This window comes from Erinaceus europaeus, chromosome 11 (assembly GCF_950295315.1).
Source record: "Erinaceus europaeus chromosome 11, mEriEur2.1, whole genome shotgun sequence".
Taxonomy (NCBI): domain Eukaryota; kingdom Metazoa; phylum Chordata; class Mammalia; order Eulipotyphla; family Erinaceidae; genus Erinaceus; species Erinaceus europaeus.
The window spans coordinates 112,781,088-112,809,002 of record NC_080172.1 but is presented as its reverse complement, the minus strand read 5'-3'; the positions used below and the strand labels follow the sequence as shown (position 1 = coordinate 112,809,002).

The 27,915-nt window shown below is 46.0% G+C and overlaps 1 protein-coding gene across 4 annotated transcripts in view; it reads right to left on the bottom strand.

The window, feature by feature from the left end:
* Positions 1-1,448: 1,448 nt before the first annotated feature.
* PRDM2 (PR/SET domain 2) overlaps positions 1,449-27,915 on the bottom strand; it is a 125,850-nt gene continuing 99,383 nt past the window's right edge. For 2 of the 4 annotated variants that reach the window (XM_060202312.1, XM_060202313.1), the window contains 2 exons: positions 4,221-4,364; positions 2,939-3,023 (listed from right to left, as the gene is read on the bottom strand). In XM_060202312.1, coding sequence (XP_060058295.1) covers positions 4,244-4,364 — 121 coding nt within the window. In that variant the 3' untranslated portion in view covers positions 2,939-3,023; positions 4,221-4,243. Of the gene's footprint in view, positions 1,639-2,938; positions 3,024-4,220; positions 4,365-27,915 lie in introns of those variants that run through there. The other 2 variants (XM_060202314.1, XM_007534219.3) reach the window with 2 other exon arrangements.

Sequence of the window (27,915 nt, the reverse complement as noted above, 5' to 3'; positions counted from 1 at the left end):
TGCTGTTGGCTGATGGTGACCTTCAAAACTCTGGGCTCATGGATCTTCTTCAAAGACAAGGGGAATACAACCCCAAGTACTTGGAGGCTAGGGTACATAGTTCTTGAATGCTGACTTTCATGGATAAAATCACAACATTAGGATAAGGAAAAGCAGCCAGTATTTTTCCACGTGCCTGTGGAGGTTAAGTGGAGGAGCGGGCAACAGAATTCCGGTTCATGAAGATCTCACATGAATGGCAGTTCTTAGCCAGGAGGAATAGTCACACGTTGACAAAGGTCAGTGATCACCATATTTCTGCGCATGTGAGGCTCTCAGAGACCTTTGTCTTGAACCATTGTCAGACCCACACTGCAGCCACACTCCATGGCTTCATTAAATAACATGAGTTATAAAACTTTAAAAATGGGACATTTACAGTCAGGGACATAAATACGTGCTTTTTTTTTTTGGAAAGTGTATAGGTACATATTTACAGAGTTGCAAGATCAACCATAGTAGCCCTGAAAAAGAAATCCCCTTTTTGTTCTTTCTTTCTTTTTTTTTTGAGTGACCGTTCATACTCTTCAAAGTCCCTGCCTCCAATCCACTCGGGTTTTCAGTATCATCATGGAGAATAGAGCTGAGAAAACAGTGCCAACGTGCTCTCTGGGATCTGACCCCAAAAGGCACAAAACCCAAGACCTTCACTGGGAAGGATCTAAACTCCTGTAGCCCACGCAAGTTTCCAAGGCCTGGACTCTTCCAGAGGCAGAAGACTAATCCCTTCATCCCCTAGAAGGCCACTGATGGCCTCTAGGAATCTTGGCTCCCTTAGGCTTCTGAATCATCCTATACATTTTTTTTCTTTCATAATGTTTTGCTTGCTTGTCTCCCTTTCTGGCTGATTTTCAGTGCTCAGATGCTAAGGTGCTGATGATTCCACCAAGGGCAGTAAAAATCCACATGGGAGCTCATCCCCTGTCTCTCCATGAGACGGGGAGGACTTAGGAGGGACCTCATCTGTAAATAGATGTGAACGGCTTACTCCCAGATTCGGAAACATACTGTCTCAAACTTCAAATCTGGAAATGGCCTAGATACTCTGATTACTTGGGTAGAGAAGAGTTTTTTTCCCAAATGTTCAGACCACTCTTGAATATCAGAGATGTTGTGATTGAGTGCACATGGGAGCAGGGCTGGTATGAAGGGGAGGGGGGATTTGGGCTTCCTCTAGAAAGCCCTCCCTGGGCAGGACTGGAACTGACCCACCCCGACACCAAGTCAGACCAAAGTCCTCAAAATGGCAAAGGTCAACCTAACCCAAGAAGCCAAAAAAAGCAGGAGCAGGGAGTTCTTGGAAAATTGCATAGTAGGAGGGGCCCCCACCCCAACTGGAAGGCTGAGCAGCAGAACACTGTCCCAAGGCTGCACCCAGATTAGCATTCATGGTGTGGACTCAGCTGCCTCTCCACATCCCAGGGGTCTGGTACCCTTGTTTGAAGACTGCACGCTGAGGCCCATCCACTCGCACAGGTGCACACAGACACTCCCTGCCTCTCTTTCTCTCTCAGGCTCACAGACTGGGATAGGTCGGTACTCCCTGCCGGGCTGCAGGTCAGTCCCTTTGGCTTTTCTGATTCCAGGTCACTTCCGGTGCTGAGGAGAAAAAGAAAAATACTGTCAGTGACCACTTTCTAGGTGCCTATGGTGGGCTGTTCAAGCACTTACTACTTAATTTTCCTTTTTAAAACTGTATATATATATATATATATATATATATATATATATATATATGTATGTATATATATATATATACATATATATATTATTGCATAGAGACAGAGAGAAATTGAGAGGAGGGGGGATAGAGGAGAGAGACAGAGAGACACCTGCAACCTTGATTCACCACCCCTGAAGCTTTCCTCCTGCAGCTGGGGACCAGGGGGTTGAACCTGAGTCCTTGCACAATGTTATGTGTACACTTAACCAGGTGTGCCACCACCTGGTCCACTTAATTTTTCTAGTTAAACTATTTACTGATATGTGCCATACATGCAGGAGGGTAGGGGGAAGACAGCTTGATGAAATTCTACAGTGAGCAAAAATATGTAACCAGGACCCAGAGACAGAATACACAGCCAGGGGGAGATGGCATAATGGCTATGCAGAAGCTTTTCATGCCTAAGGCTCTGAGGTCCCAGGTTCTATCCCTCACCACCATAACCCATAGCTGAACAGTGCTCTGGTCTTTCTCGCTCTATATCTCACTAAAATAAATAAATAAATATATATATATAGATAGATAGATAGAGAGAGAGAGAGAATGCAACCTCTCACCCATGAGCATCTGATCCTCTCCTCTCTTTAGGTTAACTACCATCTCCACCCCCAAGGTAACCAGTCACCTGACCTCAGTCACTATGATGAGTCGGAAGATTTCAGTTAGGTCCCCAGTTCAGTAAATTGTTCCTTTGTTCCCTCCCTCTGTAAATTGAGGTGTCAACTTCAACATCTTTTCCTGTGCTGAAACTCTTTGCCATGGCATTTCAGACATCATCCCAGACGTTACTGAAACTGTATTGTGGACTGAACTGTGCCCACATACCCAAATCCACCTGGGGAAGCCCCATCCCCTAATGTGATGGGATTTAGACACAGGGTCCTTGGGTGTGGTTAGAAGAAAATAAGTCGGTGAGGGTACAACCCTAATGAGGAGATTAATGCTCTTATAAGAAAACAAACAAACAAACAAGAGGGGCTGGGCAATGGCACACCGGGTTAAGCACACATAGTATAAAGTTGTAAAAGGACCTATGCAAGGATCTGGGTTTGAGCACCCAGCTCCCCACCTGTGGGGCAGGAGATTGCTTCACAAGCAGTGAAGGAGGTCTGCAGGTGTCTATCTTTCTCTTCCTCTCTATCTCTCCCTCCCCTCCCAATTTACCTCTGTCCTATCCAATTATTAAAGAAAAAAAAATGGAAAAAAATGGCCACCAGGAGTAGTGGATTAGTAGTGCAGGCACCGAGCTCCAGTGATAACCCTGGAGGCAAAAAAAAAAAAAAAAAAAAAAAATCAAATCAAATCAAACCAATAAGCAAACAAAAAACACCACAACTTCCTTCTGCTCCTGCTTCTACAAGGTAGAGGGCGCCCAGTAGAGCACAGTCCTGCTGGCAGGCTGACCTCAGAATTCTAGGCTTCAGAATCATGAGAAACAAACACCTGTTGTTTGTATCTTCCTGGTTTGTGGTGGCCCAAGTAAACTAAGACAGTCAAACAGTGTAAGTAAGATTTTTTGTTCTCTTAAATTTTTTTAAAATTTCTTCCAGCAGTGTTATTGCTGTGACTTGGTGCCTGTATCATGACTCCACTGCTCCCAGTGGCCCCTTCCTTCCTTCCTTCCTGCCTTCCTTCCTTCCTTCCTTCCTCCCTCCCTGCCTTCCTCTTTTCCTTTCTTTCCTTTTTAAAAAACATTTTTTGATTATCTTTATTTATTGGATAGAGGCAGCCAGAAATCAAGAGGGAAGGGGGAGATAGAGAGGGAGAAAGAGAGACACCTGTAGCATTGCTTCATCACTCACAAAGGTTCCCCCCTCTACAAAGGTGGGGACCAGAGGCTTGAACTCAGATTCCTGCTCATTATAACAAGTGTGCCTGGGAGTCGGGCGGTAGCATAGCGGGATAAGCGCATGTGGCGCAAAGCACAAGGACGGGTGTAAGGATCCTGGCTCCCCACCTGTAGGGGAGTCGCTTCACAGGCTGTGAAGCAGGTCTGCAGGTGTCTGTCTTTCTCTCCCCCTCTCTGTCTTCCCCTCCTCTCTCCATTTCTCTCTGCCCTATCCAACAACAACAACATCAACAACAATAATAATTACAACAACAATAAAACAACAAGGGCAACAAAAGGGAAAGTAAATAATAAAAAGATTAAAACAAACAAACAAAACAAGTGCACCTGACCAGGTGTGCCACCACCTGGCCCCTTTCTTTCTTTCTTTCTTTCTTTCTTTCTTTCTTTCTTTCTTTTCTTTCTTTTCTAATAGAGATTGAGAGAAATAAAGGAGAGAGACCTACAGCACTGCTCCACTCTCCTAAATTTTCCCTTGGGTGGGGTCCCACAAGTGACCATACCTACCACTTTTTCCCTTCTCTGCCCATCATCCCAGGACACAATCCCAACCTCCTCAGCCCCTAGGGCCACCTGAGTGGTGCCAGAAACCCCCTACCACCCTCATACCTGTCGAGGAGCAGGTGAAGCATCTAGTCTTTGAAGAGGGATCCCTGGAACTGGGCAGTGGCCATGGCCTTGACATTTCTATACTGCCTGGTGATGTACGAGCCGGTGGGTGGTGGGCATCGGGATGCCAGGCGGAGACTGTAGCTGTGGGAGGAATGGAAGGACACATGGTATCAGAGAAGCCCACAGTTTGAGTCTTTGGCGTGTGAGTTTGAACTCTTAGAAAGGCAAGAGCAGAAGCTTCCACAGGCCAGGCTCTCAGATGCTGTGATGAGCAGGGCTGTCCTAAGGATCTCAGTGTTGCCAGTTATTCACCTACCCCCCAGACACTGTGGGCCTCATCCAAAGCCGGTGGAAATGATATCAAGAATATCTGTGGCCTGTGCTGGGCAGAGACACCCCATCCCAATCTCACCATGCCAAGCATCCTCTCACACTAGGAATGTCATCAAAGTATGGCCCTGACCCTGGAATACCTTGTGGTCCTATCGTCTACCACAGCTCATTAAAACAGATTTCCCTATTTATTTCCCTTCCTTCCTTCCTTCCTTCCTTCCTTCCTTCCTTCCTTCCTTCCTTCCTTCCTTCCTTCTTTCTTCCTCACTGTCTTTCTTTTTTAATTATATATTTTTAAATTTACTATTAGATAGAGACAGTGAGAGACTGAGAGGAGAGGCGGAGGTAGAGAGAGGAAAAAGAGACACCTGCAGGCCTGCTTCACCACTCATGAAGCGTTCCCCCTGCAGGTGGGATGTGGCCTCTGCAGATCGTTTCACTTCCTGTGCAGCATTCAGCTAGTGCCATGGGCCATCCAACTCGGTTATAAAATCGACTTTGGATGCAATGATTTTGCCCAGCTATAATCTAATGTAAAGTGCCTTGATTAGTGCCAGTGATTAATGTTTTGTTTTGTTTTACTATGATGAAGAGGAGGAGGGTATCTGCACTTGGTGTGACACATTACATCCAAATCAGTGATGACCCCAGAGAACATAGCAAGACTCTTAGAGGCGCCTATATGAGTTCCCAACTTCATATTAAGGCCTGTGTGGGCATATTTTTTAAAAAATATATATTTGTATTTATTTATTATTGGATAAAGACAGAGAGAAATTGAGAGGTGAGGAGGAGACAGAGAAACAGAGAGGAGAGATAGTTGCAGCTCTAATTCACCATTGGTGAAGCTTTCCCCCTGCAGGTAGGGACTCGGGGCTTGAACCTGAGACTTTGCACACTGTAATATGAGTGCTAACCAGGTGCACTACTGCCTGGCCCCCCTCCAGCCATCAAAAGTTGCTTTCCTTATACATGAAGTGGAAAATGTGTGTGTGTGTGTGTGTGTGTGTGTGTGTGTGCGCGCGCGTGTGAGAGAGAGAGAGAGAAACTAAAACAATCCCTATAAAATGCAGTGCCAGGGGCTGAACCACTTAACCTTTTTTTTTAATATAAAATATAAAATCACCTATAATCTTAGACCAGGGAGACCAGAAGCAACTGGTTTTGTCAGTATATAAGATTTGTTAGCATTAAAGGACATAAATCATGGTAAGGTACCATGTATGGTACAGTAAATCCTAACCATGAAATTTTCAAAGTAAACCAAATTCCCAAATAACTTGGTTATAATAATAGCTACCTATTGCCTTCCTCATTCTCACCCATATTTCTCCCAGTTCTGGAACCTCTGGGGTTTGAGTCCTTTTCCTTCATGCTTTTCTTGATCCAGACCATTTAATCCTGCATTTGCTGAGCTTAACCAAGTCAAGGCTTAACCAGTACCTCGACATGTTTCACTTCAGGCTATATCCAGAGATGACAGGCATGGAATGACCTTCAGCTCCAGTACACTGGTAAGACCTCTGCTAGCTCACAGGACTCCTTAATCCCATTTCGGGTGTTACACGTCCTATGAAAGCTACAGAATCTAGATACAGGCCAGGGCCCATGAGATAGGGCACATGTACATGTGTATCCATAAGTTAGGGGAAAATATATACCTTAAGTAAAAGGGCACAATATAGTTTGTAAAACAGTAAAAGTGCACTCAGTAAGTGCAGCAAGCAAGTAGAAAGACATAAAAAAGACACCATAAAGTGCCTAATCCAATAGTTTCTACTTAGAGCTAGATACCCTCCTCACTTTTTAAAAAAATTTATTTCTTTATTGGGGAATTAATGTTTTACATTCAACAGTAAATACAATAGTTTGTACATGCATAACATTCCCCAGATTCCCATTTAACAATACAACCCCCACTATGTCATTTATCACCCTTCATGGACCTGTATTCTCCCCACCCACCCACCCCAGAGTCTTTTACTTGGGTGAAATACGCCAATTCCATTTCAGGTTCTACTTGTGTTTTCTTTTCTGGTCTTGTTTTTCAACTTCTGCCTGAGAGTGAGATCATCCCATATTCATCCTTCTGTTTCTGACTTATTTCACTCAACATGATTTTTTCAAGGTCCATCCAAGATCAGCTGAAAACGGTGAAGTCACCATTTTTTACAGCTAAGTAGTATTCCATTGTGTATATAGACCACAACTTGCTCAGCCACTCATCTGTTGTTGGACACCTGGGTTGCTTCCAGGTTTTGGCTATTACAAATTGTGCTGCCAAGAACATATGTGTACACAGATCTTTTTGGATGGATGTGTTGGGTTCCTTAGGATATATCCCCAGGAGAGGAATTGCAGGGTGACAGGGTAGGTCCATTTCTAGCCTTCTGAGAGTTCTCCAGACTGTTCTCCACAGAGGTTGTACCAATTTACATTCCCACCAGCAGTGCAGGAGGGTTCCATTGACCCCACACCCTCTCCAGCATTTGCTGCTGTTACCTTTTCTGATGTATGACATTTTCACAGGAGTGAAGTGATATCTCATTGTTGACTTTATTTGCATTTCTCTGACAATCAGAGACTTGGAGCATAGTACACATGGAAAAACCTAAGGAATCCAGCAAGAAGCTTTTGGAAATCATCAGGCAATACAGTAATGTGTCAGGCTATAAAATTAACATTCAAAAGTCAGTGGCATTCCTCTATGCAAACACTAAGTTAGAAGAAATTGAAATCCAGAAATCCATTCCTTTTTCTATAGCAACAAAAACAATAAAATATCTAGGAGTAAACCTAACCAAAGAAGTGAAAGACTTGTATACTGAAAATTATGAGTCACTACTCAAAGAAATTGAAAAAAGACACAAAGAAGTGGAAAGATATTCCATGTTCATGGGTTGGAAGAATTAACATCATCAAAATGAATATATTACCCAGAGCCATCTACAAATTTAATGCTGTCCCCGTCAAGATCCCAAGCACATTTTTTTGGAAAATAGAAAAAATGCTACAAATGTTTATCTGGAACCAGAAAAGACCTAGAATTGCCAAAACAGTCTTGAGAAAAAAGAACAGAACTGGAGGCATCACACTCCCAGATCTCAAATTATATTATAGGGCCATTGTCATCAAAACTGCTTGGTACTGGACCATGAATAGACACACTGACCTGTGGAATAGAATTGAGAGCCCAGAAATGAGGCCCCACACCTATGGACATCTAATCTTTGACAAAGGGGCCCAGACTATTACATAGGGAAAGCAGAGTCTCTTCAACAAATGGTGTTGGAAACAATGGGTTGAAACATGCAGAAGAATTAAACTGAATCACTGTATTTCACCAAATACAAAAGTAAATTCCAAGTGGATCAAGGACTTGGATGTTAGACCACAAAGTATCAAATACTTAGAAGAAAATATTGGCAGAACTCTTTTCCACATACATTTTAAAGACATTTTCAATGAAACGAATCCAATTACAAAGAAGACTAAGGGAAGTATAAACCTATGGGACTACATCAAATTAAAAAGCTTCTTCACAGAAAAATAAACCACTACCCAAACCAAGAGACCCCTCACAGAATGGGAGAAGATCTTTACATGCCATACATCAGATAAGAGTTTAATAACCAACATATATAAAGAGCTTGCCAGACTCAACAACAAGACAACAAATAACCCCATCCAAAAATAGGGGGAGGACTTGGACAGAATATGCACCACAGAAGAGATCCAAAAGGCCGAGAAACACATGAAAAAATGATACCCTCCTCACTTACTTCCTATTTCAATCCCCTCAATCACTCTGAGTCCAACTGTGTCAGATAGAGTAAGGACTACAAAAACTGGATAAGGACAAGAGACCGGCACACTTTAATGATGGCCCTTTTGGTCACTACCAGGCCATGCCATCACCTGGGGCCCTAGTCAGGGAGGAAATCCTGGGATTCCCACATAGACATGATGGGCCTAGATCTCTAACAGACCCCTCTCTCCACCATCTCTGGTCATCTCCATCAGGAACAACATGAGAAACCCTCTTGTGGGTCTCTCCAGTACCTAACCCTCAATGAAGAACAACAATGGTAGAAACTGCCCCACTCTCTGAAGGGAGGCTGGATCAGTCTACCCTCCCACTTCAGGAAGACTGGACCTGAAATGAGTGCAGCCTAGAATGTTCCTAGCTACCATGGAAGGTAAGCTCAGACCCACAGAGATACAGAGGTTACATAGGCTCCTGTGCTGAATATGAATAGACATGGGCCCTATACCAGACAGGGTCTACAGTTAACAGTATTTATATGCTTTTCCTATACTTGGGAGCTACTCTCTTCCCTGATCCAACTTTCTAGTCCTATTTACAATTCTGACACCATCTCCCCAGACAATACTTTTAGCCCACCTGCATGTTAGCTGTTGGGTTCAGACAAAGATTAGTAAAGTCATGGCTCCCTTGGAATATACCTAAAATAGACTTCCTAGCTTTTCACAAAATGGAGACCATAAATATCATCTGCTCTATTTTTAGCTTTAGGTTTGTTATTATTAAACAATTTGTTCTGCTTTATATCTTAACGCTTTTCAGTCACCAGGTTGCAGATGCTACCATGACACCAACAACAGATGACCTCACCAATGTGTCCTGGAACCTCACCTCCCCAGAGCCCTGCCCCACTAGGGAAAGAGAGAGACAGGCTGGGGGTGTGGATCAACCTGCCAATGCCCATGTTCAGTGGAGAAGCAACTACAGAAGCCAGACCTTCCACCTTCTGCTCCCCATAATGATCTTGGGTCCATACTTCCAGAGGGATAAAAATAGGGAACCATCCAATGGAGGGGATGGGATGCAGAATCCTGGTAGTGGAAATTGTATGGAATTGTACCCCTTTTATCCTACAGTGTTTTCAATCATTATTAAATCAATAAGATAAAATACAGTAAAGAATTTATATTAAGCCAAGCAAACAAACTTTGCTCAGAGCTGACCATCCACTTTCAAAATGTTCTCAACTCTTGGTTCTCTGAATGGGACTCACACACACACACACACACACACAGAGCACAATGTAACCTCACACATTATGCAGCTGCCCCCCATGCAGGTATAGGCACCCTCTCCACCCTGGTCATGACCTGGAGTTCAGCAAATAGTTCCTTAATGGCAGACTTCACAGCAACCCTCACAGCATGTTTCTATCAGAGGGTGACTTTTTATTGCTTTATTACTGGACAAAGACACAGAGAAATTGAGAGGAGAGAGAGACAGAGAGGGAGAGAGACAGAGAGACACTTGAAGACCTGCTTCACTACTCATGAAGCTTTCCCTCCTACAGGAGGGGACCAGGGGCTTGAACCCAGGTCCATGCACGCTGTAATGTGTGCGTTACTGCCTGGCCCCATACATAGAGGGTGACTCTTTGGACTGTCAGCATTCCCAAGTCATCTGAAGGCACCTACAGGGTAGAGCTGTGCTATTCTTGCATTTGAGATGCTCCCACCCACCCTCTCATTCAGCCATCCTGCTTCCTGCCTGGTGACTTAGCCCCTGCCGTGCTCAGCCTGGAACAGCCCCCAGGAAGTGACAGGCCTTCTCCTTTCTGCTCCATTGTCTTCTCAGAGCCTTCCCTCTCTGCTTAATTTGAATTACCTGATCTCTCTCTCTCTCTCTCTCCTCTTTCTCTCCATCTCTCTCTCTCTCTCCCTCTCCTCCCTCTCTCTTTCTCTAGGGTGGTTATCTTGGAGCTCAGTAGTGGCACTATGTCAAGCTGCGCTGTGGAGAAGAGAGAGAGGAGATCTGGAGTGAAGAGGGAACACAAATCTTTATTTGCACTGGCACCTCAGAGTTGGGTGAGAGAGAAGCAGCTTGGGCCACGTGGAGGTAGCAAAAATGGCCGCCTCACGCAGCAACCTTCCCTGTGTCTAACCACCGAAGTGAAGGGCCGGCAAGAGAGAGAGAGGTGCGTAAGAAGAAGGGATTTTATGGGAGTAGCTCTTGTAAGAATGGGAAGGGGGAGGAGTAACCAAAGCACTTCGACGATGCCCTGAGGGCACAACATGGCGGAACAGGCGCTCCAAGAATGTCCCAACTCTCACTGGGAACTAGCAATAGCCTGAGGGGACAATATGGCAGATGTGACTACATCTGCACAATTTTCCAGCAGCACTACATATCCACTGCTCCTGGCGGCCATTTCTTTCATTTATTAGATAGGACTGAGAAACTGAGAGAGGAGGGGGAGGGAGAGAGGGACCGTGGGTAGCAGCACACCTGGTTGAGTACACATGTTACAATGCACAAGGGCCCAAGTTCAAGCCCCCACTTCCCACCTGCAGGGGGGAAGCTTCACAAGTAGTGAAACAGGGTTTCAGGTGTCTGTCTGTCTCTCTCCTTCTCTATCATCTCCTTCCCTCTCAATTTCTCAATTTATCACTAGTCAGTAAATAAAGATAACAGAAAAAAAATTTTTTTTTTAAAAAAGAGAGAGGGTGAGGTAAATAGATACCTGCATACCTGCTTTACCACTCAGGAAGCATCCCCCCCTTGCAGGTTGGGAGCCGGGGACTCAAACCTAGATCCTGGTGCTGCTGGTCCTTGCGCTTAATACTATGTGTGTTTAACCTGGTGGGCCAGCCTCCAGATTCACCTGCTCTCTCCTGTATCTGCTGCCCTCAGCATGCTGTCTCTCCTTGGTTGTTTCCTAGCTCTGTGGGAGACCTTGTCATGGATGTGTCTGCACACCTAGACCAATGCCGTGTACATGTCAGGGGCATGTTCAGGAATGTGTGGGGTGTACAACTTGTCTGCTACCGGCTCTGGTGATGAGATACAGGGTTGTTTATCCTGAGTGGCTTGCCTGTGGTTTAGCATAGCCTAGATAGAAAACAAACACACACAACTTGTTTCCCTCTGTGTTTCACAGGGAGCTTGAGGCTTGAGCAAGATCAAGACTGGATTCTCACTCAGCTCCCAGTAGTTCACAGTCAGGGAGATACCCTGATACACTGAGCCACACATAAGACACGAAAAATGAAGAAGTGGGGCCATGACACACTGGCAGAGCGCATGTATTACAATGTGCAAGGACCCAGGTTCAAGTCCTGAGTCCCCACCTTCAAGGGGAGAAGCTTCATGGGGTAAAGCAATGCTACAAGTGCCCTTTTCTCTCCCTCTCTCTCTCTCTCTCTCTCTCCCCTTCCCTCTTAATTTCTGTCTCTATCCAAAATAAGTAAGTAAACTCTGCTATTCAAGGGAGAGAGAAAGGGGAGAAAGGGAACGGACTAAAAGACAGGATGGAAGGCTGGGTTCAGGTAAGGAAAGGCATGTGACATGGCAAACGAACACTGAGGACTCTAGGAGTGGAAGGTTCCAGCTCAGGGCCTGGGCACAGAGTGAGCAGCCTATAGGATGGTTTGTTTGCCTATGGCATTTTCAGAGCTAATGAGTCACTAGGGAGGAAGGCTCTTACACCTCAAGTGGCCTTCCTGGAGTCCAACATCACTAGGCTTTAGGGAGCTGAGGTGACACCACAGAGAGGCAGATGCACCTGAGTCTCTCGTCTGGGGCCTTCCTGGAGCCAGGGGACATCAGGCATCAGGGAGATAGATGAAAGAAAAAGCAGCACCAGCAGAGGAATGGACAAGTGTTAACTGAGAAGAATCTACGTCATCAATAGTCAGCTAATTTAATGATGCAGAAAAGCAGTTAGGGCGGGTAGGTAGCATAAGGGTTATGTAAAGAGACTTTCATGCCTGAAGCTCCGAAGCACCAGGTTCAGGTTCAATCCCTCCATCTCCCCACTCCCAAGCATAAGTCAGAGCTGGTCAGTGGTCTGGTTAAAAACAAGGGGTAGGGGGAGGCAGGCAGTAGTACACCTGGTTGAGCAAACATGTTACAATGTGCGAAGACCCAGGTTCAAGCCCTTGGTCCCCACCTGCAGGGGGAAAGCTTCTAGAGTGGTGAAGCAGGGCTGAAGGTACCTCTCTGTCTCTCTCCCTCTCTATCTCCCCCTCCCCTCTCAATTTCTCTGTTTTTATTCAATAATAAATAAATATATATATACTTTCCCCACATTTGGGAGCTACTCTCTACCCTACTTCAGCTCTCTAGTCCTATCTCCAATTCTGACACCATCTCCCCAGACAATACTTTTAACCCACCTGCATGTTAGCTGTTGGGTTGAGACAAAGGTTAGTAAAGTCATGGCCCCCTTGGAATATACCTAAAATAGACTTCCTAGCTTTTTTTCCAAAATAGAGACCACAAATATCTTCTGCTATAGTCTTACCTTTGAGTTCCTGATTATTAAACATTTTTTCCTGTTTTGTATCTTAATCCTTTTCAGCCACCAAGCTGCAGATGCTACCATGATGACAACCTGACTTCCCTGGGCAGATGACCTCATCAATGTGTCCTGGAACCTCACCTCCCCAGAGTCACTAGGGAAAGACAGAAACAGACTGGGGGTATGGATCCACCTGCCAATGCCCATGTTCTGTGGAGAAGCCAGACCTCCCACCTTCTGCACCCCATAATGACCCTGGGTCCATCCTCCCAGAGAGATAAAGAATAGGAAAGCTTCTAGTGGAGGGGATGGGACACAGAACTCTCTGGTGGTGGGAATTGTGTGGAACTGTACCCCTCTTATCCTATGGTCTTGTCAATATTTTTTATTTTATAAATAAAAGAATATTTTTAAAAGTTAAAAAAAAAGAGAGAGAAATAAAGAAAAAATCAATTCACAGAGAACTGCAAAGGCTAACAAACAGCAAATGATGCTGGGCCAGTCTGCTGTGCCCAAGACCTGCCAGTTTAAACAAGAGACTTTCCCTAGTCAGACTAGGGACAGGTGTTTGCGACGTGGTGGCTTATGGGTGAGTCTCCCCACTCCCACCTGCTGCAGCCCCTGAGTCTAATCCCCCGTCAGAGCCTCCATGATAAACACTTGTTTCAGTTCATCGACATGTTTGCTCTGGACACACAGCAAAGACAAAAGGGCCACAGCCCCCACTTTCCCAGTCCACTCTTAGTAGAGATGGACTTGATATACGCACAATCACATCTGCCCCACAGCAGTCGTGCAGGAGAGAAATGAAGCAGAGAGAGCTTCACAGAGCGTCACCTGGGGCAGTGGCAGTGGTGGCGGTGGTGGGGAGAGTAGGGCTGCAAGGTGTACACAGAAATCTGACAGGAATGCCACCAGTCAGATCCTGAAGGCAGAGGGCAATGGCTCTATTAGGTAAAGGTCTTATCTGGGTCTTTTCTGTTCCTGGCAGTGGGAAAACAAGAGATCCTGAAGTGAAATTTGCCTAGAATATTAAAGAGGTGAGGGGAGGGCAGGGCAGTGGCTCACCAGGTTAAGCGCACATGGCGCGAAGCACAAGGACCGGATCCTGGTTCGAGCCCCCAGATCCCCACCTGCAGGGGAAGTTGCTTCAGGAGCAGTGAAACAGGTCTGAAGGTGTCTGTATTTCTCTTCCTCTCTCTGTCTCCCCCTCCTCTTTCCATTTCCCTCTGTCCTATTCAACAATTACGACAATGGAAATAAAATGGCCACCAGGAGCAGTGGATTTGTAGTGCAGGCACTGAGCCCTAGCAATAACCCTGGAGGCAAAAAAAAAAAAAAAAAGAAAGAAAGAAAGAAAGAAAGAAAGAAAGAAAGAAAGAAAGAAAGAAAGAAAGAAAGAGTAAGGGACCCAGAGAGGATGCAGCACAGGTTGGCAGTGGTGGGGAGAGGGGGAGTGAAGTGGAAGCCGGGTTGTCTTTTGGGCAGAGGTATGGCATAACCCAATGTGACCACTAGCTATAGAGTGACAAGAGCCGTGACGATAGCTCATACCTGGGGACCAGCGGAAGGACAGGTGCGTTCTGGAAGCAGAACAGACTGGATTTGTTGGCGAAACAGAATGCCAGCACCTGAGCAGGTGGCTGAGAAAGAGACCGGAGTTCTTCACTGACACTACAAGAAGATGGGAGGGTAGAGAGGCAGATAGCATAATGGTTGTGCCCTTGCCTTCAGTGTAGAACAGCAATAGTAGGGATAGCCCCACTCTCTGAAGGGAGGCTGGGTCAACATACTCTGCCACTCGAGGAAGACGGGTCCTGAAATAAGTGCAGCCTAGAATGTTCCTAGTTGAGACCACGGACTGAGAGCTCAGATTGACAGGGACTCGGAGGTCACACAGGCTCCTCTGCTAAATAGGAGTAAATATGGGCCCTAGGTCAGATTGATGGGGTAAATAGTTAATGATATTTATATACTTTCTTCATATCTGGCAGCTACTCTCTGCCCTGATAAAGCTTTCTAGGCTTATTTTTCAACTCTGACACCATCTTTCCAGACAATACATTTAATTTTTATTATTTATTTAAAATTTTTTAAAAATATTTATTTATTCCCTTTCGTTGCCCTTGTTCCAGACAATACTTTTAACCCACCTGCATGTTAGCTGCCAGGTTCAGGCCAAAATTACTAAAGTCATGGGCCCCTTGGAACATACCTAAAATAGACTTCCTAGCTTCTCCCCCCACCAAGACCCCTAGTTTCATCTGCTCTATTGCTACCTTTGAGTTCCTGGTTATTAAGCAATTTGTTCTGCTTTATATCTTACCACCTTTCAGCCACCAAGTTGCTGACGCTACCATGATGCTATCCTGACCTCCCTGGGCAGATGAACTCACCATTATGTTCTAGAACCCCATCACTCCAGAGCCCTCCCCCATTAGGGAAAGATAGAAACAGGCTGGGGATATGAACTGACTTGCCAACACCCATGTCCAGCAGAGAAGCAATGACAGAAGCCAGAACTCCCACCTTCTGCTCCCCATAAAGATCTTTGGTCCAGACTCCCAGAGGGATAAAGAATAGGGAAGCTTCCAGTGGAGGGGATGGGACATGGAACTCTCATGGTGGGAACTGTGTGGAATTGCACCCCTGTTATCTTACAATTGTGTTAATCATTACTAAGCCACTAATTTAAAAGAAAGAGAGAGAGGAAGACAGAAAGAAAGAGAGAGAGAATAAAGAGGAAGGAGAAGAGCAGGGGACAGGGCAGAGGCTTGGAGAACTTGGTCGAGGAGTTCCAGGGAAAAGGTCTGAGGAGGGAGGAGCTGAACATACCCTCCCCAGGTCTCCCCAACCAGTGGAGTCTCACCCAAGCTCCCCGTTAGCCCCCTCTGGATGCCTTCTAGTGAGACTCCTGCCTTCTGTGTCCCCTCCACCCATCACTTTTCCCTGAATTACTGCCCAGAGCAGCAGTCCGTCGGTTGGTTAGGCCAGGGATCTTGCACAACTCTCTGTGAAATCCTGGAGTGGTTTGACTTGAAGCCAGCATCTGAAACCCTGCACCCTTGCTGGAGGTGAGGGAGAGGAGCAAAGGCGTGGGGAGTAAACTCTGACTGGGATGATGTTGAAATTCCCTAGTCACTTCCTGGAACAGCCAGCATTCAAAGCAGCCAGACTCTTCCCCTCCAGGGAGCCCTCCCACTCTCTTGAGCGTCCCCCCCCCCCCCACCCAGGATGGGGCTCAGGGTTGGGAGACCTGGCAGATTACTGGGACAAGAAGCCTGTCAGTTCTGGATTCACCAGTGATTTTTATGTGTGGCTTCTGGACAATGCCTCTACTTCTCTGAGTCACATCAATCTCTTCTGGAAAATGCAGATGACAAGCAAACGGGGAAAAAAAACTGTCACCACATTCAATGAGCACCTACTATGTACAGCAGACTACTTTCATGTGCTTCATGGACACTCCCAAAGTCCACCACCCCGGCCTAGGATGTGGCGCAGTGGATAAAGCACTGGACTCTCAAGCATGAGGTCCTGAGTTCAATCCTTGGCAACACATGTACCAGAGTGACGTCTGGTATGTGCTCTCTCTCTCTCTCTCTCCAAAGTCCACCACCCAGTCCCCTTCCAGCAGTCTCAGTGACTGATACGCACTTGAGGCTACCTTATTTTTTTCTTGCTCAGCTCTGGTTTATGGTGATGTGCAGGGCTTGAACCTGGGGCCTCAGAGCATCAGGCATGAGGGACTCTTTGCATAACCATTATGCTATCTACCCCCACCCATGATATGATAATTTCATAATTTCAATTTGATAATTCCAGAGAAGGGCCCTGGAGTGGGGAGGAAAGTCAACCTCACATTCCTTCAGCCAAGAAAGGGACAAATGAAATCTCAATCCAGCAAGCTCCTTCTTCCTCCCTCTCTCCCTTCCATCATTCCTTCCTCCCGCCCTCCCTTTCTTTCTTTTTATTAGATAGGACAGAGAGAAATTGAGACAGACTGGGGAGAAACAGAAGGGGAGAGACAGACACCTGCAGACCTGCTTCACTGCTCATAAAGCATCCCCCTTGCAGGTGGGGAGTGGGGCTTGAATACAGGTCCTTGCACTTTGTAATATGTGTGCTTAACTAGGTGTGCCCATCTTCCAGCCCCCTCTGTCATATATATATATATCCCCACCAGTGCACTGCTCAGCTCTGGTTTATGTTGGTGCTGGGGACTGAATCTCGGATCTCAGAGCCTCAGACATCAGCTTTTTTGCATAACCCTTATGTTATCTCCCCTACCCTGAATCCAGGAATTTCACACACACACACACACACACACACACACACACACACACACACACACACACACGCCTGAGTTCCCTGTCCTGACTCAGTGTCCATGGAGACAAAGGCAGGAAAAACCTCCCAGTGGTGAAGCAGTGCTGCGGGTGTCTCTCTGCCTCTCTTCCCCTCTATCCCCTCACCTTCTGTCTCTATCCAATAAATAACAATAATAAACAAATTAAAAAAGAAAGAAAAATTCTTCCCTATGTTCCAAAATCCAGCACTGACATAGGAAACACTTGGGCAGGGAGTCAAGGGCAGGCATCTTACTAGGTTCTGCGGCCTGGGGCAACAGTAACTGGTTCACCAGGAATTGAGGCAAAGGTTTGAATGATAAGCAGGGATAGTGGTGAACTTCCTTTAGGTTAAGGGGTTGGGGCTGGGGGCCAGGCAGTGGCTCACCTGATTAAGCATTCATATTACAGTGTACAAGTACTCTCTCTCCCTCTCTATCTTCCCCTATCCTCTCAATTTCTTCCTGTCTCTATCTAATATATATATATATGAGGTTGTGGCTGGCAGAAGTGCCAAGGGTGGTAGAGTATCCTGATAGCTGTGCTTGATGGTGTTTTAACAGAGACAGAGACACTTGCAGCCCTGATTCACCACTTGTAAAGCTTTCCCCTTGCAGGTGGGGACTGGGGGCTTGAGATGGCTTAGGCTTTATGCATTGTATGCATTATGTGTGTTAGCCAGGCACACCACTACCCGGCCCTGCGGTGTTTTTATTTACTCTTCCCTTTACCCAGGTGAGATGGGTTACTATGCCCCTTATGTAGCTGAAGTTGAGGCAACAACAGCACGAAGAGGTTAAGTAATTCACTTGTGAGTACAAATACATGGTGGAATATCACTCAGCTGTTAAAAATAAGGAGGTTCGAGAGTCAGGCGGTAGTGCAGCGGATTAAGTGCATGTGGCGCAAAGCGTGAGGACTGGAGTAAAGATCCGGGCTTGAGCCCCCGGCTCCCCACCAGCAGGGGGGTCGCTTCACAGGCGGTGAAGCAGGTCTGCAGGTGTCTCTCTTTCTCTCCCCCTCTGTCTCCTCTCCTCTCTCCATTTCTCTCTTTCCTATCTAACAATGATGACATCAATAACAATAACTACAACAACAATGAAAAACAACAAGGGCAACAAAAGGAAAATAAATAAATATAAAAATATATATACATATTAAAAATTTTTTAAATGAGGAGGCTGTCTCCTTTGCATCCTCTTGAATGAAATTCAAGGACATCATGTCGAGTGAGATGAGCCAAAAAGACAAGGACAAATACCAGATGACCTCACTTATTAGCGGGACTTAATGACATGGGGGCAGGGAGGGAGAGCACAAAGTGGAATGTGGACTGGACATGGGGTATTGCACCAAAGCAAAAGATTCTGGGGTGGGAGGATAAGAAGAAAACTCTGGAGGCCTCTTATGTAACGAAGCTGTATACATACGTTGATGATTGCACTGTCGAGCATTAACCCCCTCAAAAAAAAAAAATTCAAAGACAAAAAAAATCTTTTAAGAAAAAAGAAAGAAAAAAATGAGAAGAGAAAGGAAAGGGAAAGGAAAGGAGTGGAACGGAACAGAACGGAAAGGAAAGGGGAGAAGAGGGCAGGAGTTGGGGTCCAAGAGGAGGAATGTCTTTCTCTTCCTCTCTCATCAATCAGCCTGGAGCGGACTGAAGGCCAGAGGCAGCTCCTGACCCGGCTCAGACGTGCCCAGCAGACAGCCATGTCCCTGTCTCACAGGACTTTGGGCCAGGTTCTAAGGTCTTCAGAGGACATTAGCTTTCCAGACCTGTTTGAGTCAAACACTAATTGCCCAGCATGCAACCCGCTCATAGAGTGCCCTGGTCTGCAGGAGGGCTGCTCACAGGCAAGAACCTCAGCCAGAGGCCGCTGCCAGCAAGGGAGATTCCTGCCTTCCTGCTTCCTGCCCTACCAGCACTGGTAGGGGACAGGGTGCCCCAGAGGCCACACCCAGAAATTTTTCACTCTCAGAGTTGGGAACTGAGCCACAGTGGGGAAGGAGGTCTCTGTACTCATCTGTCTGGCAAGGGCAGTTGATTCTCAGTGGTTATCTCTAGTTGCCTGTCTCCCAGGTGGGGTCCGAGTCTTCAGAGCACTGCCAGTCTAGTCACTTCATGTCACCTGTCTGGGTGGCACGAGGAACCCTGCAGAGAGCCAAGTGGCTCCTCATGCTGTTTGACCCTCAGGTGAGCTCACCTATCCTGCCCAGGACCAAACCTCTCAAGGAAGTAGCTGCCAGGAAGGTTTCTCTCAATATCAAGGCCCCACCCAAGTCTTAAGATCTGGTTGGTTCCTGCTTCCCCTCCTCCGGTTCTTTCCATCTTTCTTATTATTAGATAGAGCCAGAGAAATTGAGAGAGAAGGAAACAGAGAGGGAAAGAGACAGAGAGATATCTGCAGCTCTGCTTCACCACTCCTGAAGCTTTCTCCCCTGAAGGTGGGGACCAGGGGTTTGAACCTGGGTCCTTGAGCACTGTAATGTGAGTGCTTAACCAGGTGCGCTGCTGCCTGGCCTCAATTTTTTTCTCAAGCACTTGTTTCTAATAGTTCCCAGTAAGCATGTTCCAAGTACCCTCATCCCCTTTTCCAGCCAATGCAGCTGAAAAGGTGTGCTTTCTTTCTTTCTTTTAATGATTTTTTTATTATCTTTATTTATTAGCAGATAGAGACACCCAGAAATCGAGAAGGGAGAGGGAGATAAGAGAGGGAGAGAGACAGAGAGACACCTGCAGCTCTACTTCACCGTTTGCAAAGCTTTTCCCCAGCAGGTGGGGGCCAGGGTTTCACACCTGGGTCCTTGTGCATTGTAACATGTGTTACAATGTGCTCAACCAGGTGCGCCACCACCTGGCCCTTTGTTTTTCTTAAAGAAAAACAAAACTAAACAAAAACTTCTATGAATGGGAGAGAAGTCAGAAATAACACACAAAGACAAGTGTGCCAAAGTTGATGAAAAGACACCAGACAGATTCCAACTTGGAACAGAAAGAGACCATAAATCGCAGTGGAAATGCTCCAGTAGATGGTAGAATTCTAGAAGGATGTTAAGACTTAATCATTAGGAGTACTGTGTCATTTTAAGTTGACACAGGTCAAATAAGTTAATAAGATTAAAGCTACTCTAGGTTTCTGTTTTAGCCCTCAGACAATTTAGAGTTGTGGGGACCCGGGGTCTTCTGTGGCATCTAACTGAACTATGAGATTTCTAGAACTTGGTGTCCGGCGCTCATTCAAGCACTAAGGAAATAGGCCGGGGCTGGGCAGTGGTGCACCCGATTAAGTGCACACAGTACTGGGTTCCAGACCCCCGTTCTCCACCTGCAGCAGGATGCTTCATGAGCGGTGAAGCAGGTCTGCAGGTCTCTTTTTCTTTCCCTATCTCCCCCTTCCCTCCCAGTTTCTTTCTGTCCTATTGAACACAATAAAAGGGGGGGGGGTGTGGAGGAAAAAAATGGCCACCAGGAGCAGTGGATTCTCAGTGCAGGTATTGAACACCACTGATAATCCTGGAGGCAAAATAAATAAATTTGAAAAAATAAAAAAAGGAAAAGAGACAGCTCTTTTGAGGAGAAGCTTTGTGGAAGTTCAGGGAGGCCCTTTGCCAGCTTTTGCTGGTCCAGGCATCTGAAACAGCTTGTCTCAGGCAGCCTGGGGGTGGCAAGTTGGCAGAGCATTCCAGATGCAGGGCCGGTCCCTGCGAGGACTACAGCCACTTGGGGGGGGGGGGTGGCACTGCCCAGAGAGCTGGGAGCTGGAGGAGCATCGCAGAGGGTGCAGCAGATCGGATAAGAATCTGCTCAGACACTTTCTCTACTCGGCTACCCAAAGACACCTTCCCGTCTCACAGTTGGCCTCAAATACACTGTTTGCTAGGTGGCTGGTGCTAGGACAGTTCAATTTGTTTTACAGATGGAGAGAGAGAGGAGAGGGAGAGGAGAGGGAGAAGAGAGGGAGAGGAGAGGGAGAGGGAAGGGGAGGGGAAGGAAGAGGAGGGGAGGGGAGGGGAGAGGAGAGAGACCTGGCTGTGAAGAGAAGAGAAGAGAAGAGAAGAGAAGAGAAGAGAAGAGAAGAGAAGAGAAGAGAGGAGAGGAGAGGAGAGATCTGGCTGTGCTGACTTCCCCTTAACCTTCTCTGGAGTCCAGGAGTCTGTTTGACTGGGGAGTGCCTGTGTCTGCTATGTAGAAGCCTCCTTGTGAACAAACATCTGGCCCAGCCCACACTACCAGAAAGCCTACAGACTCATGCCCAGTGGCAGACGTGGAAGAAAAATTCAAATGTTCTTTCCGCATGCCCAGCATTGTGCAAATGAGGACTTCACCTGCTTCCCGATGCGGCCCATGTCCTCATTGTTTTCCTATGACACAGCCACTACGTACTTGCTGGCTGACTCTCTGCCATGTGCTGTGCCCGCTGTCAGGCACAGAACTGCAGCTTTCATTTGCAAAAAGAGCTCTGAGAGATGGTCCTTACATTTTACATTCCAGGCATGTGGGCACAGAGAAGCCGGGCAAGTTGTTCGAGAACACACAGCTGGTGAGAGACAGACCCAGGACTGAAGACTGAGCCATTTCGCTCCTGAGTACAGGCTCATGATGCAACAGGCAGGTCACATCTCTGCCTCATCTCTGAGCCTCTGTAACACTGACAGGCAGCAGACATTCTCAAGAGGAGACACTGGCTGCCGTTTATTCCAGATGCCATTTCCCCACTTTACAGGGTATTTGCTGACAGCCTGCTCTGTGCCAGGGATCTGTGGACAGTGGGCAGGCTGGTAGTCGCGCTCTCAGAAGGTACAAGTTCGCAAGGGGGCTGATTTGGTCTGGGCTGAGTAAGGAAGAAAGTCCCCTGCTGAGCATCAAAGACAACTATTCTTGTTGTTTATTTGTTTATGTTTTTTTAAAATATTTTATTTACTTTCTTTTTTTTGTTGCCCTTGTTTTTAATCATTGTTGTGGTTATTACTGCTATTGTTGCTGGATAGAACAGAAAGAAATGGAAAAAGGAGAGGAAGACAGAGGTGGGGAGAGAAAGATATAGACACCTGCAGACCTGCTTTCCTGTGAAGCGACTCCCCTGCAGGTGAGGAGCCGGGGGCTCAAAACAGGATCCTTAAAGCCATCCTTGAGTTTCACACCATGTACGCTTAACCAGCTGTGCTACAGCCCGACCTTTGTTCATTTTTCCTCTTCTTCTTTCTTTCTTTCTTTCTTTCTTTCTTTCTTTCTTTCTTTCTTTCTTTCTTTCTTTCCTTTTTCTGTTTACCAGAACACTGCTCAGCTCTGGCTTTTATGATGGTAGGAGAGACTGAACCTGGGACTTTGTAGCCTCAGGCAGGAGAGTCTGTTTGCATAACCACCTAAGATATACATATGGATTAACCTCTATGGATGGAAATTTTCTAAAGCCAGCTATTGTGAAGCAATGATGTAGTTACCTCCAGGAGTCAAGATTTCCAAGGGAAGAAAGAGAGAGAAGGAAAGAAAGAAAGGAAGGAAGAAATGGCCATAGGGAGCAGTATGGTCATTCAGGCACTAAGCCCAGGTGCGGTGTTATCATGGAGAAACAGCCCTGGTGCCTCTGAAGGATTCTAGTTCCCTAACTGAAGAGAATCAGGGGTTCCGGCTGTTATCACTACTGATCTGTCCAACAGGCATGACATATCAGAACCTCTGCTGGGAATGTAGCACTAACTTAATGGACAGCCCTATTCTCTGCCCTCAGGGAGCATGCATTCTAGAAGGGGAATGTCGATGCCTGTGTACTACGTAAGCAAAAACAGTTACAAACTGTGATTGGCATTAAAGAGAGAGGGGGAAAAAAACAGGTTATTACCCCTCAAAACAAGGGAGCTGACTGCAGAAGCACTGTGGTGTATGTGTGTTCATGTGTGCACACGCATATTTTGCTTACACTGTGAGACTTGAATCCCATATATGGCATATATTTCAGGATTTCATTTTTCCATGTTGACCTTTGGTTGACTTTATGGGGTGGAGAGAGGCTGAGAGGGAGGAGGGAAGTTACACAAGCACAGCACAGAACACTGAACTTACTTTACCTCCCGCAAGTAGAGAGAGGACTCCTGCGAGTTATTTCTGTGCCTGAGGACCACTCCTGGGGGGGGGGGGGGCAGAAATGGGTTTATTACTACCTGCCCTCATTCTCTGGTCCTTCCTGAGCTCTTTTCATGTCCAACTCACAAAGCAAGATTTACAGGAGAGGATCTGGGGAGTCTGAAAACTAGCCTAAGATTAGAGTAAGAACCCATCAGTTCTACTAGACTTTTTCTAAGCTGTAACAGATCTGGTTACATATTAATTAATTAGTTAATTAATTAATTTTATGAGAAGCATATCTGAAAACTAGTGAGCAGCCTGGGATTGGTTCTGGAATTTGGGGGAGGGGGGGATCATGCTTGGCTTGTTGCAGAAAGGATTTTTCTGAATGGAAATGGTCCAGCCACCTGAAGAAACTTTGCAGTTAAGCTGTTTGCCTGGTTAAGTCATCCTCACCGGCTGTGCTGGTGACATAAACATTCTGTGACAAAGAGAAATGCAAAGCAGAAAGCTCCTGGAGTCAGGTCTAGGAGACAGTCAGCTCTAGGAGACCACAGTCAGTTCACAGCCTGGGTCCAGAACACAGGAGTACAGTCCACTGTTGTACCCTTACCAGTACTGCCCTGTCTGCCTGTCTGCTAAGAAGTCTAGCCTGGCAGCTGTACTCACCATGGTCTAATCTCTGCCACCCACGCTTTGACTTGGTGATCCTTGTAGGTAAAGAGCTGAGCTTTGGATTCTAACAGTGGGGGCCCAGTGCCACCAGCTGCCAGAGAAAATGACTTAACTTCCCATCCAGTCTAGTCCAGTCCAGTCCAGTCCAGTCCAGCATCTTCAGGAACAGAGCATGACTCAGGTGGGGAGGATGGTTCTAGAGTGGGTCAGAGGGTCATTCTTCCTTGCCACCAGACTCAGCAGCTCATCACTCAAAGCAAGGACTGGACAGAAAGTTGTGGTAGAATGTACACAATGGAATACTACTCAGCTGTAAGAACGGCTAACTTCAGTGGCCTGGGAGGTTGCTACGACAGCTAAGAGTAGAAGGTTCTGGTTTTGAATCTTGGCACTGTATTACCAAGGATGCGCTGGTTCTCTCTGTTTTGTGAATCAGTTACTATTTTTCGTTTTTCGAGAAGAAAAAAAGATGGAAAACTCTCTTATTTACGATGTCCAGTTATTTAAAGTGAGGACAGAACTGAAGATACTGGGAGTCGGGCTGTAGCGCAGCGGGTTAAGAGCACATGGTGCAAAGTGCAAGGACCGGCGAAAGGATCCCGGTTTGAGCCCTGGCTCCCCACCTGCAGGGGAGTTACTTCACAGGCGGTGAAGCAGGTCTGCAGGTGTCTATCTTTCTCTCCCCCTCTGTCTTCCCCTCCTCTCTCCATTTCTCTCTGTCCTATCCAACAACGACAAGGGCAACGAAAGGGAATAAATAAATAAGTAATAAAAAAATAACTGAAGATACTTATACAAGCAAACTGTGTGCAGAACTTTCCTCTGCCTTGAGACAAAGGGCTTCTTCCCCACACCTAGCTGGACTGCAGTCTTTAACTATGCATCTTGTTATGCCTTCAACTTAGTTTATTATAGGCAACCCTATTCTCATACTTCATTGGTCTGGAGATGATTTGGTTAAATCACCCCACAAGTATTTTTTATAAAAAGGGGTGGAGATGAAGGGCTTGGGAGTGCATGAAACTGACCCTTGTAAGCATTTAACCTGGCTGCCGCAAACTGATTATACTCAGGGCTTCTTTGTAAGTGTGCTCAAGATGCTTTTCAGGGAGGATGAGGAGAATTTATAACAGATGAGAGCAGTTGAGAAGGTGGGTGGTGCAGTAAAAAGATGTTGAGAGACACCTCTCAACAAGGTGTCCTGGGTTCAGCCCCTGACACTGCACTGCTTAAGTGGTGCTCTGGCATAAGCATTCTATCCTCCTCCTCATCTCTCATTAAAAAAAAAAAAATATATATATATATATATATATATATATATATATATATGTATGTATGGGGGGAGAGAGAGAAGAGAGAATTTATTGATTTATTTATGGGAGGGAGAAAGAGGAAGAGATCTTGGCAAACGTGATGGAAGTCAGCTAAATGATGGGGTAATGAAATGTCATTTTTTCTTCCTTTTTTTTTTTTGCTTCCAAATTAGGCTGGGGCTTGGTGCCAACAATCCAAATCCATTGCTCCTGGAGGCTATTATTTTTTCCCCCATTTTGTTGCCTTTGTTATGGTTGTTATAGCTGGAGAACTCTCAGAAGGCTAGAAGTGGACCTACCCTATGAGCCTGCAATTCCTCTCCTGGGGCTCTAGCCTAAGGAACCCAACACACCAAAAAGATCCATCCAAAAAGATCAGTGTACACCTATGTTCTTAGCAGTACAATCTGTAACAGCCAAAATCTGGAAGCAACCCAGGTGTCCAATAACAGATGAGTGGCTGAGCAAGTTGTGGTCTGTATACACAATGGAATACTACTCAGATATTAAAAATGGTGACTTCACCATTTTCAGCCAATTTTGGATGGATTTTGAAGAAATCATGTTAAGTGAACTAAGTCAGAAATAGAAAGATAGGATGATCTCACTTTCAGTCAGAAGCTGAAAAACAAGATCAGACAGGAAAACACTAGGCAGAACTTGGACTGGAGTTGGTGGACTGCATCAGAGTAAAAGACTCTGGGGTGGGGGTGGGGTGGGGTTTAGGTCCTGGAACAGGATGGGGGAGGGCCTAGTGGGGGTTGTCTTGTTAAGTGGAAAACTGAGAAATGCTGTGCATGGACTATTTAACGTCGACTATAAAACATTAATCCCCCAATTAAAAAAAAAAAGAAAAAAAAGTATCTACAGGACATTTGGAACAGAATCCTGAATTAAAGAAACTACAGCCAACAGGCAGGTTCAACAGTTTCTGCTGTTAAGTGGTGAGATGGAATGGGGTCCATGTACATCCTTACAAATTCGATGACTAGTTCGGCTCAGGCACCCAGAGTCTAAACAGTGATTAAACGACACAGACCTCGGTAAAGAGAAGAGCACTGGTCTGTTTTAGGATCAAAGGAATGGACCGCTGCTGAAACTTGGATTGAACAGTGATTGAACCTGGAACTCTGGAGCATCAGGCAAGAGACTTTTTTTTGGATAAGCATTATGCTATCTACCCTGATCCCCAATGGGCTTCTCTTATCTAAGTTATGTGTCCAGCAATGTCACCTACCAGCAGAGAACCAAGAGCTGGGATGAATTTCAATAAGTAAGCGAACAAACAATGCCGGAAACTCGTGTTCTGGAACTGTGTGTCGCCCACAGGGAGCCTGGGGTGTTCTCCCCAGCCCCACCTACTTATACATCTCTCTTGAAATTTTTTAAAAATTGTACTTATTGGATAGAGACAGCCAGAAATCCAGAGGGCAGGGGGAGATAGAGGGAGAGACACCTACAAAACTGCTTCACCACTCCCAAAGCTTTCCCCCTGCAGGTGGGGACCAGGGACTTGAACCTAGGTCCCCTGTGCATTGTAATGTAAGCTTATTAATCGTGCATAAGGACCTGGATTCAAGGCCCTATCCCTACCTGCTCGGGGGAAAGTTTTGAGGGTGGTGAAGCAGGACTGCAGGTGTCTCACTTCCTCTTATCTTCGCCTTCCCTCTCCATTTCTGTCTATCCAATAAGTAAATCTCTCCATTTCTATCTATCCAATAAATAAATATAATCAGAGATGACGGTGAGGAATATGTCTTAAGCTTCTGGATCCTATAAGCCTGACTTATCTGAGGGCATTGTTTTTCTTTTTACTTATTTTTATTATTGAATAGAGACAGAAAAATTGGAGGGGGAGATAAAGATGGAGACAGAAAGACACCTGCAGCACTGCTTAGTCACTTGTGAAGCTTTCCCCTTGCCGGTGGGAAGGGCATCATTTTTCTACAGTGCAGTATTAGGGAACGGTACAGTTATACCCACTGCCTAGTTCTTAAAGCTGGGCATGAGCAGTTATAGACATCAAATACCTTGGCAATGCCCCATGCGCCCATGCAGAACCCTTGCCCTGAGCAAGGCCCCAAGTCAAAGTCTAGCACCATGAAGCACTTAGCTATCAACTGCTTGAGAAGTCTTTCATCAAAAGGAAAAATGAAAAAAAAAATTGACTAGTGAAGGAAGAATATTAGTCTCTCAGCTTCATATCTGAGTTCGTTCTTTCCTTAACAAAGCTGGGTAGAGGCAGTGCTAGAAATACACCAGGCCTGGCTGAAGAGGTTGAGTTTCCCAAGACACACAGAATGGAAGGATCAAGACATGTAGCCACTTCCTCTATGTTTAGTTGCTGTTGTTGGGGATTTACTGTTCCCAGCTGACTTTTTTTTTTCTTAGATAAGAGACAGAGAAAGAGAAGCAAAGTTACCACAGCACCGAAGCTGCTTCCTCTGTGGTAGGAGCCTAGGCTGGAACCTGGGTCGTGCATGTGATGAAGGAGGTGCACCATGCAGGTGAGCTATCTTGCTGTCCCCCTCTCAGTATGTTTACATTTCTTTAGACCAGCTGGTATGTCCCATCTGCACTCAGGCAGCTGCTTAGCAATAAGTAGCATCTCACCACTTGTTAGGAGATGCTGGGCGTAGCCAGTGACTTCCCTCTGCAGGGAGGTTGTGGGGA